Below are 17392 nucleotides of genomic sequence, written 5' to 3'. Positions count from 1 at the left end.
CTCCTCTTCACCTCTAGCTATTACAGTCTCTCTCATAGAAAGCGTTTTTCCTTTTTTTACTTCATGCGGTAACTTTTTATTTGTTTTATTTTCCTTCCGTCGGCAGTTTTTCTCTCTTTGTCAACGTCAAGTTCTTTTTCAAAATCTCATTTTCTCGTCACAAAAGTTTTTCAAAATTGACGCCCACCCTTTCCCCCTCCTCCGTCCCCTCCTCCACCTGCGAGCGGACATCGTGTCTCAGCAGTGAAACTTGAAGATGATGAGCACGATCCTCTTGTACTCCTTCCTGAAGTTGTGGTTCAGGACGCCGTACACGACGGCGTTGAGGCAGCTGTTGAAGTACGCCATGAAGTAGCTGGCCGTGAACAGCCACTCCGGGATGGCCCGGGTCAGCCTGGAGTCCAGCGCCACCGCCAGGCCGATCAGGTTCAGCGGCGCCCAGCAGACGGCGAAGAGCACGAACACCACGAACATGGTGAGGAAGTTGCGCAGGTCGTGCGGCTTGATCTTGGGCCGCGAGTCCGGCTTGACCCTCCGCCTCACCTGGATGACCAGGATCCAGATGCGCAGGTAGCAGTAGCTGACGATGCCGATGGGCAGGATGAAGTGCACCACCACCACCGTGATGGTGTACAGCGAGCTGACCGACTGGGCGAAGGTGCAGGAGTACACCCGCGGGTCGTACTGCAGCGACTCCACGAACCAGTTGGGCACGATGGCGAGGATGGTGAGCGCCCAGACGAGCACGACGTAGCACATGGTGTTGCTGTTGGAGAAGAGCTTGTCGTACTTGAGGCTGTGGCAGATGTAGCAGTAGCGGTTGATGGCGATGCCCGTGATGTTGAAGATGGAGCCGATGACGCTGAGGCCCATGAGGAAGCCGCTGATCTGGCAGTGGATGTAGCCGGCGATCCAGCCGTCGTGGAAGATGGCGGTCAGCACCAGCGGGTAGGGGTAGATGGCGACCACCAGGTCGGCGAGGGCCAGGCTCACCACGAAGGCGTTTCCTTGCAGAGGGAAGAGGGAGACAGACGTGTTAATATGATGTCATACGTTTGGGCTCAGGGAACTTTCCCCTGTTTTTAATGAATTAAATATCGAATCAATTGGTTGTTAAAAAACAATTTAAAAAGTCAATGGATTAACCTTCCTCTTGTGTTAGCTTTCTATTAGCATCTCTTGTCTTAGCTTTCTGTTTCCATCTCTTGTGTTAGCGTTCTGTTAGCATCCCTTGTCTTTTTGTGACCATCTCTTGTGTTAGCTTTCTGTTAGCATCTTTTATTTTAGCTTTATGTTAGCATCTCTTGTGTTAGCTTTACGTTAGCATCTTTTATGTTAGCTTTCTGTTAGCATCTCTTGTGTTAGAAGGCTAAAAAGTATTTTTTCCTGCAATGTAACTTTAATATAAACACAAAATAAAAAGCAGAACAAGTCATAACACAACATATAGATGTGCAAAGTCAAAAAAACAACCAATCAAGCAAATCTTATGTTTATATAACTGGGTCAAACCGATCCTAACGACACAAAGGTCATCATTTCAATCAGAGCATTTATAATTTGGTGAAAAAAAAAAGTTTTTGTTTTATTTGTTTGAAATAGCCTTGATGCAATAACACATTTTATTGTCTTTCATGCATTTTAAAACCTAAAATGGGTCGGTGCCGACACTAACACGAGAGGAAGGTTTGAAGTAGGAGAATAAATACAAGGTACGATAAGAATAGAACAGAGTTGGATATTTTTATACTGAAGGTCTGGAGCCAACAGACGTAAAAACAAACAACTCGCTCTGACAGGAAAAACCGAGCAGAAACACAAACAAAAGCAAAACAGAAACCGGGATCATGGAACAGGACGTTATGAAGTAAATAAAAAATGGCCTCCGACAGATAGAGGAGCGAAAAACAAACAGTCAGATCGCCTCCAATTTATCACATGGACCATTACTCTCCAAACCTCATCAATGCCGCTTCAATGCCCCACCGTCATTAACCGGCTAATGAACTCATCTGTCCCGAGCGGCTCCCGTACATTTCCAGTTTCACTCTAACTTATTTTGGCATTTCACGCACCGCATGAGGTTCAAAATGATGGACCGCTCCTGTTCCCCAGGAGGAGGGTAAACACTGGTTTGTATTCCCGCCGCAGAACGAGGCGGCGTGGAGTTTAGTCCGGTTTCTTTCCAGCCAAACACTGTATGCTTTGACGGTACAGTTCTGGACCCGGCTGGTGTGCTGGAAAAGTCTCCGACACGGAGGAAATTAGGTCTGAGAGCTTGATTTAGGGGTTTTGCCTGCTGGAGCTCCGTCTGTGCAGCATCAGTATGACGGCCAGGCCTCGATTTCAGATGCTCTCCGCCCCAAAGTCAAATTAAATCAGTTCTCCAGTTCATTTTTCTTTTGAGTAAAGTTTAAAGAGGTCATTGGTCCAAACTTATTTTATATATTTCAGCTATTGATTGAAATTCCATGAAATGTGGAAGCTCGTCGGGGTTGAATGTTGAGTGTAATCGTGAGACTCGTTGTAGGCAGAGGGTGGAAGGCGTTACAACCAAACCGCAAGGACGTAGCGCAACAACGTAGCACGAGGACGTAGCGCGAGGACGTAGCACAACAACGTAGCACGAGGACGTAGCGCAAGGACGTAGCGCCATAACATAGCGCCATAACATAGCGCCATAACATAGCGCCATAACATAGCGCCACAACGTAGCGCAAGGACGTAGCGCCACAACGTAGTGCAACAACATAGCACAACAACATAGCACAACAACGTAGCACGAGGACATAGCGAGAGGACGTAGCGCAACAACCTAGCGCAACAACGTAGCGCAACAACGTAGCGCAACAACGTAGCGCAACAACGTAGCGCAACAACGTAGCGCAACAACGTAGCGCAACAACGTAGCGCAACAACGTAGCATGAGGACGTAGCGCGATTACGTAGCACAACAACGTAGCACATCAACGTAGCGCAACAACGTAGCATGAGGACGTAGCGAGAGGACATAGCGCAACAACATAGCGCAACACTGCAAATCTTGCAACGCCACAACGCAACGCCACAACGCAACGCCACAACGCAACGCCACAACGCAACGCATCTTGTGAAAATCAATGCCATTCTCCCTCAGAGGACTTTTTCCCGTTATAAATCAAGCTGACTTTACTTTTGGTTTCACTCGGGACACAAACAGCGGCCTCCTGAGTGAAAGTCAGTGTCTGACATCACAGAACTAATAATCCTCCAGACGCTTCAGGAGACTTGTCACAGCTTTGGTACAGGGAAGAGTTGCTGCCGTTGCTAATTAAAAATGTAATTTCCTAAAGCTATGAGCACCATAAAGCCCTTCATTGCATCGATGTGGACACATTTTAAAACACATCGCCCCCTCTGGCTCCAATCAGATCTCATTAACGGACGGAGCATGAAGTCCAGAGCAGAGTCTCGGCCTCTGCAGCCGCTGTAATTGATACGTTTTGCTGGAAGCTTTGATCAGATTACATCGTCACCTCCAGAGGGGGAGCGCGGTCGTTAACTCTGGCAGCGTTGATAACACCTTGTTCCACCTGCTGCGCAACACCCTTCAGTGTTTATCACCCTGCAGCTCCATCTTCACTCTGAAGGAGCTTCATCTTTATTATTCTGCAAGGCAACTCTCCGGGTCTCCGCCCGCTCCGCTGAAGGCCAGTTAAGAGACGGGAGCGCATGGGGGACCCGTCGTTATCCACCAGCCAATATGTGGTTTTTTTTTTCTTCGTTCTCTTTATTACTGCGTTTCGCCCTTTGAGACTCGTCCCGACAATCTCTCGGAAGCTGGAGCCGTCAGAGGTTCAATTCCCCGTCGAGTTCGCTAATGGAGGAAGACGCTTTACTGACGGAGCCAGTCCCGTTGGAGCCGTTCATGCCGGAGACGTATAGATTCACGGTACTTCCTGTTGCATCCCCCGGCTCTACTCAGATCTATACGTCTATATAAGTGACTCTACTTCTCTCTTGATGTATTCAGTAAACATTGTGAACATGAGTTTGTGTCTCAATCTCTAGTTTCAAGTCTTCTTCTATACAGCCTGATGTTCATTTAGTAAATTATGCTCATTTAGAGTCAGACAGACCATAAAGCAGGGGACGCTTTAGGGGCGGGGCTACGAGGTGATTGACAGGTCTCTTCCAGGTTTTTACCAGGTTTTAGTCTCAGTTGCTTTATGCTAAGCTAGGCTAACCACAACATGACTTCTGCTTCATACTTAACGAAGACATGAAACTGAGATCAATCTTTCTCATCTCGCACTTTTAAAGATGTTAAACGATTCTTTTTTTAATACCTTGAAGTAAACGGGGAGCCGGCAAAACCATATTATCAATGCTTAATAGTGTGTACTTATTATAAAGTGCTACCCAAACTTCTTCCGAAAGAAAAGCACGAGTCTGCACAAGCTTGAAGCGGTTATATATTTTCTTTTTTTTTATATTTACTTCAACTCATCGAGACTTTTCTCTGTTTTTTTAACCTCCGTTCACCGCGAGGCACAACAGAAGAATTAAATTGATGTAGAAATGATCATTTTATGGTGACGTATTACAGTAGAACTGACATCTAACAGTCGAGCAGAGACTAATTATCGTTGCCAATAATGTTGTTGCCTTGGTAAAAGTCAACTTAAAGGTTCCCTGTGGAGTTTTTTGTTGATTTCTTTTTACCTCCAATAGCATAATGGCGCTGTTCCTCTCCTCTATAATTGGGCGAATCACGACATATGCAGCAGTACACCGACCCGCCAACAAAGAACAGAAGAAGACTTTAAACATTTGCGTTGTTTGTTTGCATGAAAACTCCACGGGACGCTTTCTAATCCTCAAAGAGCGAGTCGAGTTTCGTACTTTCGTAGCGAAGCTTCCTAACGATCCATTAAACACGAGCGGTTGATGCTAATCAGCCCGTTCACAAAGACAAACGGGGGGGAATTAACGAGCACAGATCTCTATCGGCGCCGCGCGATCTTTGCGCCTCTTGAACGCACCGAGAAGTTTCCAGTAGTTTCAAAGACATCGCTTTTTTTTGTATTCATTTATTACGTCCGCCTGCATTTAAATGCAAATTCATGCAGAGAAATCTAATCGGCGAAATCTGTTCGGTGGAGGGATCAGCGCCGTGAACTCTCCTGGAGTTAATGTGTTTGTAACACACACACACACACTCACGTGGACACAAGTCCCCACGGGTCAAAGTCCCCACCGGCATAGAGAAACAAGAACACACACACACACTGGTCCAAGTCCCCACCGGCATAGAGAAATAAGAACACACACACTGGTCCAAGTCCCCACCGGCATAGAGAAATAAGAACACACACAGAGAGAGAGAGAGAGAGAGAGAGAGAGAGAGAGAGAGAGAGAGAGAGAGAGAGAGAGATGGCAGCATGGCCGAGTGTCTCGTAACCACGGAGCCTTTGTTCTGAAGTGAGAAGCTTCACTCTTGTCGTTTTTTCATTTGTTCCTCTCAGGAGCGAGTGTGTTCGAAGTGTGTGTGTGTGTGTGTGTGTGTGTGTCTCAGCTCTGACTGCGGCTGCTGGTTCTTTGTTCGAGTGCAGAAAGCAAACACTGCTGTCACCACAGACACACTTTGAGACGCAGTTTTGTTCAGAAAAAGCAAAAAAAAACAACAAAAATCTGCACTTTGCGTCAACCTTTGTCTGACGTTTCTGGATGATATCGAGGACGAGAAGTCAGGAGGTTATGAAACTGAATCGGGGGTTTTTTTCTTCTTCGAGGGTCATATTCAGCGCAGAGGTCACGGGTTCAAATTCCCTACTAGCCAAAACTCCAACGTTGCGGTTTGAATGACTTCTGGAAGTCTTCTGCACTTTAAAGCACTTTTTGTTTTGGGAACCTGTCGGATGATTTACTCGTCCAGCCTCTTTGTGTCTCTCTGTCCGCTGTTTTTTTTGGTCTCTACCGGCTCTTTAGCTGCTAAAATCTTCCGATTTCACAATGACATATAAAAGGTCTTTACAATCTGCACACAGTACAACACCCTGAGACCCACAAAGACAAAAAAACTCCCCAAACTCAAGCCTTTAACCCTGAAACACTGACGTTATGATAGTCCCACCATCACTCATGTAATGGAGCGGATGCTCTTACATCACTAGTGTTCAGTAAAACAGAAGATCCTCACAGCTCCAACACACTGAGTGCTTTGAGGTTTAATAGAACAATGACCCTGAAACCATGAAGCGCCATCACACCACCGACACCACCAGTTCCTTCTTCACTCATCCTCGTCAAAAGGTTCTCGACTCGCTCGTTTTGTCTCGACTTGAGTGGAAAAGATGTGACGAAAAGAAAAACTTCCTCCGCCAACTAATCCAGTCAGTTTTGTGAAAACCAAGACGCAAAATCCTGAAATTGGGCTGAAAAAGTAGATTTTTTTGGTTTTGAAATGCTCAGTGAGTTGAATGTTTTCAAGCCCGTTGGAGTGGATGATATGGAAGAAGATTAACGCCAAAAAGTCATTTTTATGAGATAAAGAGTCATATTTATGCAATAAAAACATAATTCTGAGATAATATGGTCATAAATAAGAGATAAAAAAGTCATAATTATCAGATAAAAAGACATTAATATGCAATAAAAAATCATAATTATGAGATCAAAAAGTAATAATTATGAGATGAATTCATAATTATGAGATAAAAAGTAATAATTATGCTATAAAAAGACATAATTATGCAGTAAAAAGTCATAATTATGAGATAATAAAGTAATAATAATGCGATTTAAAAAGTCATAATTATGAGATAAAAAGTCAAAATTATGCAATAAAAAGTCATAATTAGGAGATAATAAAGTAATAATTATGCGATAAAGTAATAATTATGAAATAGTAAGTGTCCATGCGCTTTAGTGACGCTGGCTTTTATCCTTCCTGTTATCTGTACAATTTTGACTTTATTATCTCATAATTATGAAGTTTTTTGAATATTTTTTGTGGCAGTAATGAGCTTTCATAGTTTTACAAATGTTTTTAGACCTCTGACGGTAAAAAGTAAATCAAGAAGCTTCTTCCTCGCTTACATCTGCAGCTTTCCAGAACCTCTTAGTGACTTTATTGCTGCAAAAAAAAAAAAAAAAGTGATTGGCAGCGACTTCTTCAGACGATCAAGGACAAGAAATATTAATTTTAATGTATTAAATTGCACAATGCGGCTCAGAGTAATCTCAGTCCGCAGCTCTTCTGCCAGCAGCTCTCTCAAAAGCTTTTGGGCATATTAATGTGCGATGACATCACCAATATGCAAACAAGCGTACGACATCATCTGGACTTTGTTTTTTAATGCATAATTTCACGAGCGACACGTGCTTCTCCTCCAGGAACGAAACGAGAAGTCAACATTTATTTATCCTGTGTCTTTCAGCCCGAAAGCTAACTGGGTTTTCCTGTGAAGACGTTTATTTAAAACAGATTGTGTGCATAAAACGAGCAGAAATTGACGGAAAAAACGGCCAAAAATTTGAGGCGGTTGTGATAATTTAGCCCGACTTTGTTATTCAAACAGTGTGAATAACAAAGTTTGTTTGGCTGCACTCAGTAAACCCCAAACCTAATTATAGCGACTGTGTGTGTGTGTGAGTGTGTGTGTGTGTGTGTGTGTGTGTGTGTGTGTGTGTGTGTGTGTGTGTGTGTGTGTGTGTGTGTGTGTGTGTGTGTGTGTGTGCGCGCGCGCGCGCGTTCTTGTTTCTCTATGCCGGTGGGGACGTTGACCCGTGTGTGTGTGTGTGTGTTCTTGTTCCTCTATGCCGGTGAGGACTTTGACCCCTGGGGACTTGTGTCCCCGTGATGTGTGTGTGTGTTTATGTGAATGTGTGTGTGTGTGTGTTTAGAATCAGGTCAACGCAGACCATGAACAACTTTCATTGGTCGAGAGCTTCGGGGCTCGTTGAGCTCCGTCAGAGCTCCTCAGTGTGGACGTCTTGAGATGTTGAGATGAAAGGAGAAGAATCGTGAGCTCACACACACACACACACACACACACACACACACACACACTTCCTGCTGGCTTCCAGCTGTCAGACCGGTTGGTTCAGGATCATGAGAAACAGAGAGGCGGCCCACCTGCTCGTCTTTTCTCCTGGCGAAGCAGAGCTCCGCCCACCAGCTGACCAAACTCCATCTGTGTGGAGCTGCTGGCCTTCATCGCATTAAACAAATGATGTCACAGACTGTAAGATGATGTCATGATGTATTATAATGTTCTTTAAGAGCAGAGCAGCTGCTACGAGGCTGAAGGCTGAACCAAAACGTCCTCGTAGTGACTCTAACTTAGTCTTCTCCTTTTTATTGCTGTCTTTCTAGTGACTGAACACCAGCTTCATTTTTGGAAAGATTAGGACCAAAGGAATCGTAATCTGCAAAAATAAAACAAAGCATAGGGGTGTTGCCGACAATTTTCAGTAAAAAAAAAAAAGAAAAAACGCTGTCGCTCGGTTCAAAAATGTGAAAAATATATTTTTTGGGAAAAAAAAATTGTCTCGCTGAAGATTGTTGGGACTTAAAATTCGCATAAGACTCATATAAAATTCGCATAAGCAGATATGTGAGACAGAGGAATCTTCTCACGAGGGTCACAGTCTTGTAGCAAGTTAATGAAGTTAATAAACGCCGCGGTTACGGACGCAAAGCGGCCGGTTCGTGCGTCCCGGCATCGAAGAGACGAGTGTCACCTCGCAGCCGCGACGTCACGCCAACGAGAAGACATTCAAGATGGAGGATCAGGAGGTTTTAAGTGTGAACTCTTAGCGTTCAAAGCGTGGCTCTGGAGCAGTACCCGCCATGCCACAGAGAGTCAATTAAAGCATATCGCTGGTTTCCGCCGTCGGCCTTTTTCTTTTTTTTTTCCGCCGCGGGATCGTCGCCGCCAGACGCTGCTGAACTTTGAAGATGAGAGACAAAATGAAAATGCGTGTCCATATGAATGGAACCAGTTTGACATTTAGAGTTCATCCTCGCCGTGGATTAGTCCGCCCCAGACGGGGACTGTCCTCTGGCTCTGGGGAAAAAAAAAAAAAAAAAAAGGTTGAGGACCGCTGATCCCACCTGAAACCCCCCGAGATCAATGGCCGTCTGACTCATTCCCTTCATTTCTAGCGGGCACACAGTTTGTTTCTTCCTCCAACTAAATCAAAAGAAGTCGGTGAGTTTTGGGCGATCTGCCGGGAGCCGGTCGTTCTTCTTGTGATAATCGCCTTTTTCAGATGTAAACACTTACATATTATTTCCGCAGAATTGTTCCTCCCAAAAAGGTGGGTCTTTTTTTCTTCTTCTTCTTCTTCTTTTTTTCCGGTTTTTGAATGAAGATGTTTTGATTCGTGGAGATGCGATGACATAATGAACTGTGACAGGACTTCACTGGCGGTCAGGTGGCGTCTCTCTGACGAGGGATGGATGGATGAATGGATGGATGGATGGATGGATGGATGGATGGATGGATGAATGGATGGATGGATGGATGGAGTGGTGATTAATGGAGGAGAGGGGAGGACAGACGAGAAGAAGGAGAAAAGGGGGTCGGAGGCAATCGTAGAGAGGCGAGAGACCCGACGGGGGCGGGAGGCGATCAGACGGAGGATGGATTATAAGGAGAAGGAAGTGTGATTGCAAAGGGAGGAAAGAGAGGAGAGAAGAAGACAAAGGGAGAGAAGGAGGGATTGGTAGAAGGAGGAGAGTCGGAGATGGATTGAGATGAGAGCAGGGAGGAAATGAAGGGAGGATGAATGAGGAGGAGGCGGCGGCGGTGGCGGGAAATAGGAAATGAGGGGCGACCACTTCCTCCACGTTTTCCTCCTCCAATCTTACTACGTTTTTGCTCGGGGAGCTAACAGGAGCTAACGGGAGCGACGCCCCGCGCGGGTGACTTGGTATTGATCCGCCGTGGGCGACGCTAACTCGTCACGGGGAGAAGACGAGCGATCGGAGGCGGCGGATTCAGACGCTCAAGGGACAGAGAAATTCTCTTGGATGGAGATGAAGACGATTAGGTTGCAAACACAAACCCCACCGCTTCTTTTCTGATCGTATCACTCGACAATCGAGACGTTGGCGTCCGACTCTAAACACAAACGTTCTGTTAAAGATGTTCACAAAGTCCTCGTGATGTCCAAGAACTTCAGACACGGGTTTCAACGTGTCTGAAGAACTCGCTTCACGTTAAAGTAAAACTCAGGAAACGTCCACTTTTCAGCCACATGGAGCCCGACTGTAGCTGTTTAACATGTGCAACTGTTATGATAACATGTGCAACTGTTATGACAACATGTGCAACTGTTATGACAACATGTGCAACTGTTATGATAACATGTGCAACTGTTATGATAACATGTGCAACTGTTATGATAACATGTGCAACTGTTATGACAACATGTGCAACTGTTATGACAACATGTGCAACTGTTATGACAACATGTGCAACTGTTATGATAACATGTGCAACTGTTATGACGACATGTGCAACTGTTATGATGACATGTGCAACTGTTATGGCGACATGTGCAACTGTTATGACGACATGTGCAACTGTTATGATAACATGTGCAACTGTTATGATAACATGTGCAACTGTTATGATAACATGTGCAACTGTTATGATAACATGTGCAAATGTTGGAATAACATGTGCAACTGTTAGAATTACATGTGCAACTGTTATAATTACATGTGCAACTGTTATGATAACATGTGCAACTGTTATGATAACATGTGCAACTGTTATAATTACATGTGCAACTGTTATAATTACATGTGCAACTGTTATGATAACATGTGCAAATGTTAGAATAACATGTGCAAATGTTGGAATAACATGTGCAACTGTAAGCATGTGCAACTATTAGAATAACATGTGCAACTGTTATGATAACATGTACAACTGTTAAAATAAGAAATGCAACTGCTGGAATCATGCGATGAGGTCATCATCATTGGACAGGTGCAGGAAACATCTGCACAAAACGATGAAACATCAGCGCGCACTACTGTCTCCTTTCCTTCTTCATGGACACGTGATGTTCTTCTTTTATTATATCGCTTTATTATATCATTCTCACGACCAGGTGTTCAGTTTTCTATGAAAGGAGCGTTTCTCCTCAAATATTGAAACGAATGAAGGAAAACACCCCAGAAACAAAGACAACTTGACCTTTGCTGGTGTTTTTTAGTTTTTTTTAGCTGTCTTTCACCTCTGTTTCTACTCTCAAGGCGCCGTGTTCCATCAGAAGAGCTTGTCAGAAAACTCCTCTTTCTGCCTTTGGAGTGTCGGACGAGGACGGACGAGTCCAACGACTTCCATGACTTTCCGAAAAAGTATAATCCGACATTCACATCCACGAGGGGAGAGAGGAACTTGCTCTCCAGCTCACTTTTCATTAATTGGTGTGTCACAATTATCGGATTCAAACTCCGGTCGTCTGTCTTTGAGTCCTCTGACGGCGACGCTTTCAACATTCACATCGAATCGGCGTTCAGGAAAAATGGAGGAGGGGGGGGGGGGTACCTTTTTGATCGATCAGCTTCTGCGCTTGGTGGATATTTTCACATCTGCCACGTCCTTTGAATACATCAATATATCAATAATCATCTCTGTGTGGATTTCCACAAGGCTGTGGAACTGCAAAGCGGTAAAAAAAAATAGTTCTTCACCACAACTTTTTGCAAAAAAAAACATAAAACCCTGCTGCAGCGTGAACTGAAACATTCTGACGATTTTTTTTTTTTTACGAGAAAGGTGTAAAACATCTTCCCTTCACAGTCCAACACAGCTCAGGATTCAACCTGGCGTCTCTTTAACCTTTCACAAGCCTCTCTATCATCATCATCATCATCGTTGTCCTTTGTGTGAATTGATTCCTCCTGCCCGGATTATTAATAGCTCAACGGGAAGTTTGGCTTCGCTGCTCCGGGATGCAGAGACCCTCGTCGATACGTATAGATGTTTTTTACACGAGTACAAAGAAGGAGCCCGTCCTCACTAAGTGCCTTTAACGTGATATTTACTCCTCCAGATGGCTCCGCTGGAGCGAACGATAAGAATTAGGATCCCCGGATTGATTGTTTTCTCCGTCTGTATGTTTGAGGGGGTCATAAATAATCAGATTATTTAAACTCAGGAGGGCTCTTGAAGGCTCGTGGTCCACTTCAGTCTGCGGCTGTCATTAGATTTACTCATTGATTGCCGTGAGTCACGACAGATGGCTTCTCTACTTTTAGTTTCCAGCTTCAAAACCTTGACCCGAAAGCAAAAGAAGGGCAAATCTCTCGACCTGCGAGAGACAGAAGCGCCAAGTGTTTCTGACCCACGAGACGGACCAAAGAGACAGACCCACGAGACGGACCAAAGAGACGGACCCACGAGACGGACCAAAGAGACGGACCCAAAGAGATGGACCCACGAGACGAACCTATGAGACGGACCAAAGAGACGGACCCAAAGAGATGGACCCACGAGACGAACCTATGAGACGGACCGACAAGACGGACCGACGAAACGAACCCAAAGAGACGGACCAACGAGACGGACCCAAAGAGACGGACCCAAAGAGACGGACCAAAGAGACAGACCCACGAGACGGACCCAAAGAGATGGACCCAAAGAGACGGACCCAAAGAGACGAACCCAAAGAGACGGACCCAAAGAGACGGACCAACGAGACGGACCAACGAGACGGACCAACGAGACGGACCCAAAGAGACGGACCCAAAGAGACGAACCCAAAGAGACGGACCAACGAGACGGACCCACGAGACGGACCCAAAGAGACGGACCCACGAGACGGACCCAAAGAGATGGACCCAAAGAGATGGACCCAAAGAGACGGACCTATGAGACGGACCGACGAGACGGACCGACGAGACGAACCCAAAGAGACGGACCCAAAGAGACGGACCCACGAGACGGACCCACGAGACGGACCCACGAGACGGACCCAAAGAGACGGACCCACGAGACGGACCAACAAGACGGACCCACGAGACGGACCCACGAGACGGACCCAAAGAGACGGACCCAAAGAGACGGACCCAAAGAGACGGACCCAAAGAGACGGACCCAAAGAGATGGACCCAAAGAGACGGACCCACGAGACGAACCCACAAGACGAACCCACAAGACGGACCAAAGAGACGGACCCAAAGAGACGGACCTAAAGAGACGAACCCACGAGACGGACCCAAAGAGACGGACCCAAAGAGACGAACCCACGAGACGGACCCAAAGAGACGGACCCATGAGACGGACCCACGAGACGGACCCAAAGAGACGGACCCAAAGAGACGGACCCAAAGAGACGAACCCAAAGAGACGGACCAACGAGACGGACCCACGAGACGGACCCAAAGAGACGGACCCACGAGACGGACCCAAAGAGATGGACCCAAAGAGATGGACCCAAAGAGACGGACCTATGAGACGGACCGACGAGACGGACCGACGAGACGAACCCAAAGAGACGGACCCAAAGAGACGGACCCACGAGACGGACCCACGAGACGGACCCACGAGACGGACCCAAAGAGATGGACCCACGAGACGGACCCACGAGACGGACCAACAAGACGGACCCACGAGACGGACCCACGAGACGGACCCAAAGAGATGGACCCAAAGAGACGGACCCAAAGAGACGGACCCAAAGAGACGGACCCAAAGAGACGGACCCAAAGAGATGGACCCAAAGAGACGGACCCACGAGACGAACCCACAAGACGAACCCACAAGACGGACCAAAGAGACGGACCCAAAGAGACGGACCTAAAGAGACGAACCCACGAGACGGACCCAAAGAGACGGACCCAAAGAGACGAACCCACGAGACGGACCCAAAGAGACGGACCCATGAGACGGACCCACGAGACGGACCCAAAGAGACGGACCCAAAGAGACGGACCCAAAGAGACGGACCCATGAGACGGACCCAAAGAGACGGACCCACGAGACGGACCTATGAGCCGGACCCACGAGATGAACCCAAAGAGACGGACCCAAAGAGACGGACCCAAAGAGACGGACCCAAAGAGACGGACCCATGAGACGGACCTACGAGACGGACCCAAAGAGATGAACCAAAGAGACGGACCCAAAGAGATGGACCCAAAGAGACGGACCCAAAGAGACGGACCCAAAGAGACGGACCCAAAGAGACGGACCCAAAAAGACGGACCCACGAGACGGACCCAAAAAGACGGACCCACGAGACGGACCCAAAGAGACGGACCCAAAGAGACGGACCCATGAGACGGACCCAAAGAGACGGACCCAAAGAGACGGACCCATGAGACGGACCCAAAGAGACGGACCCAAAGAGACGGACCCAAAGAGACGGACCCATGAGACGGACCCAAAAAGACGGACCCACGAGACGGACCCAAAGAGACGGACCCAAAGAGACGGACCCATGAGACGGACCCAAAGAGACGGACCCAAAAAGACGGACCCACGAGACGGACCCAAAGAGACGGACCCAAAGAGACGGACCCAAAGAGACGGACCCACGAGACGGAATCAAAGAGAGGGACCGACGAGACCTCAAGACGAACCGCCTCGTGTTTCTGAACCAGAAGACGAATCAGAAAACGAGACGGACCAATGAGACGAACTCACGAGACGAACCCACGAGACAGACTCGCGAGACGGACCGCCTCGAGTTTCCGACCCAGAAGACGAACCAGAAAACGAGACGAACCCACGAGACCTCAAGACGAACCGTCTCGTGTTTCTTTCCCCGCGAGACGCTGACAATCATTCCTCCGGCGCTGCATTTCTTCCTCCTCTGACGAGACGATAACGACGTGTCACTCAGCGTTTGGCTCCCGGTCGTCTGCAGCGGCCGAAGCATTCAGCCAAAGTGTCCTTGAGAAGCACATGAAGCGCTGATGTGTTCAAGGCGCTCAGCGGGCGACGGAAGAAAGAAGAAGAAACACCACCAAGATGGAGAAAAGTTGCAGAGAAAAGATGTCTCTGCAACTTCTGACCCTGATCTGTCCGGTTTCTGATCAAAAGGTTCAATCAATACGTCTTGAACTCCTGGACGCTGTGATCGCCTCCTACGGCTTTTTACTATAGGGAATACTTTCACAATTCCTTATTTATTGTGTCGTTTTAAGATTGATTATTAACCTACCGTACATGGAGTGTATTATCGAATACATGTGATAGCTAATAGATCAAATTATGCAATTTGTTTCACATTTTTTAGGAGTAAACTGTCACAGGAACATCATAAACTCCCAGATAAAGCAGTCTGGTCTTAATAATCACAATCATTCAGAGTCAAACACCTTCTCAGTTTCTTCTTCTTCTTCTTCTTCTTCAACGCACGTGGGACCGACTCACCTGCTTTCCTGAGTTTCTTGTTCCGGAACACGGACACGATGACCAGCAGGTTCCCGATAACATCCACCACGATGGTCGTGATCAGGACGCCGGCCAGCAGGGTCGCCACCCAGGGGAAGGACTGCTGCTGCTGCCCCGGGGCGCCCTGCTCCCCGGGCGGCGTGGAGTTGCTGCGCGGCCCCAGGGTGCCCTCCACCAGGGTGGGCTCGTGCTCCTCCAGGGACATCAGCTGCGGGAGGTGCCTCGCGCCGACGAGTCGCATCGGGTCGTGGTGGTGGCGGAGGAGGAGGAGGCTCGGTCCGGTCAGCATTACGCACGTGGAGGGGGTGTGTGTGTGTGGGGGGGGGGGGGGGTGGAGGTCAGGCAGAGGCAGGGGGAGGGGTCAGCCGGTGCGATGGCGTCATGCTACACGCGCGCATCCATTTGGATGCTTCTTACACTACAACACAGCAACAGCAAACTACAGCTGATGGGGGGATAGAGAGAGGAAGAAGAGGAGAGGAAGAAGAGGAAGAGGAGCCTGGACGGTCCCGATGTCTTTGGGTACTTGGATTAATTGGGTCACTTGGATTAAAAAAAACTCCCTCCTGCATAAAAGACTCCGGACTAATGAATCCAAACTAAATGATCCCAGTGAGAGAAACACGCGTGTCGCTTCTTCGTGGGTCGGTGGCGTCTCGCCCCGCGGTGCCGCGCGCGGTGGCACCTGCGTCCTGTTGGGTCTCCAAACGAGATGAGAACCCAGAGACCGACGGATGATCAGTCACTCACGCTCCTCTGGAGGTGCAGGGACAGAAACAAAAGACTTCAATATTGTAAAAGAAAAAGAAAGCAGAGTCTGGTCATCCGGCTTCTGTTTCAACTGGAAAAAATAAAATGTAAAATTTTGAAGCTTCGTGTCCCGCGTCTCGCGCGTCTGGAGAGATGTTTCACTCTGAGCTTTCATTCACAAATCCGCTCCATTATTTCAAGACTCTCTCTCTCTCTCTCTCTCTCTCTCTCTCTCTCTCTCTCTCTCTCTCTCTCTCTCTCTCTCTCTCTCTCTCTCTTTCTCTCTCTCTGCAGGTCTTCACGTCACCTGCAGAAAGCAACTTAAACTCCTCAGAGCGCGTCTGAGTCCTCCTCGGCGACGTTTACGCGATTTATAGCAATGATGCTCTCTCTCTCTCTCTCTCTCTCTCTCTCTCTCTCTCTCTCTCTCTCTCTCTCTCTCTCTCTCTCTCTCGCTCTTCCTCCTCCTCACTCTCTGTCTCGCTGTGGTTTTGTGTGTAAATGTGTGTGCTTCTGTGTCACACACGGTCCATCAGTGATTCTCTCTCTCTCTCTCTCTCTCTCTCTCTCTCTCTCTCTCTCTCTCTCTCTCTCTCTCTCTCTCTCTCTCTCTCTCTTCAATTCAATTCAATTAGCTTTATTGGCATGAACGTTGCAACAACAATATTGCCAAATGTCTCTCTCCTCCTTCCTCTCTCTCCCCTCACTCATCTCTCTCTCTCTCTCTCTCTCTCTCTCTCTCTCTCTCTCTCTCTCTCTCTCTCTCCATGCTTCGCTGAACCTTCATCCTTTTGTTAAGTTAAGAGCAATAAAATATCTTTAATCTCGTGTGTTAATATCACAGATGGTATTTTTGTTGATGACATTGGTCTCGTGTTCATGAAGCCGGAGGGACGATGTAGTTTTGGTGACGTCATCATTCGACGTCTCAATGACGAAACGTCAGAAATCTGACTAAGAGCTCGTTATCGGCCCAAAGGAAAGGTGGAAACCACGCCACAGCTGTGATGTCCAGGGGCCCTGAACGCACCACGTCTCCATCACTGCAGGTCAGCAGAGACGACGTGAAGGTGAACTCATTCATCTTGTTGATGCTAATGTTTTAATGGCGGCTGTGTAAACAACAGGTCAACAGCCAACACTAAAGCACCTTGTTGTTGTTTTTCAGTGTGAGCCGGAGTGTTAACGACACAGTAAACTGTCTCACACACACACACACACACACACACACACAC

The 17392-nt window shown here is 47.4% G+C and overlaps 1 protein-coding gene across 1 annotated transcript; it reads right to left on the bottom strand.

Moving 5' to 3' along the window:
- Nucleotides 1-237: 237 nt before the first annotated feature.
- mtnr1al (melatonin receptor type 1A like) lies at nt 238-15696 on the bottom strand. Its single transcript, XM_068573667.1, has 2 exons — nt 15387-15696; nt 238-1007 (listed from the first exon to the last, which is right to left on the bottom strand). The coding sequence occupies exons 1-2, from the start codon at nt 15694-15696 to the stop codon at nt 238-240; spliced, it is 1080 nt and encodes a 359-aa protein (XP_068429768.1).
- Nucleotides 15697-17392: the final 1696 nt, after the last annotated feature.

Source organism: Clinocottus analis, unplaced genomic scaffold (assembly GCF_023055335.1).
Source record: "Clinocottus analis isolate CAN_PGR_092001 unplaced genomic scaffold, fCliAna1.0.p SCAF_1, whole genome shotgun sequence".
Taxonomy (NCBI): domain Eukaryota; kingdom Metazoa; phylum Chordata; class Actinopteri; order Perciformes; family Cottidae; genus Clinocottus; species Clinocottus analis.
This window is presented reverse-complemented; position numbering and strand designations above follow the sequence as displayed.

Coding starts and splice junctions, on each gene's coding strand:
- mtnr1al (XM_068573667.1), bottom strand. CDS start 15,696: ATGCTGACCGGACCGAGCCTCCTCCTCCTCCGCCACCACCACGACCCG. Junction 1,008..15,386: donor CAAGAAACTCAGGAAAGCAG/GTGAGTCGGTCC, acceptor TCCCTCTGCAAG/GAAACGCCTTCGTGGTGAGC.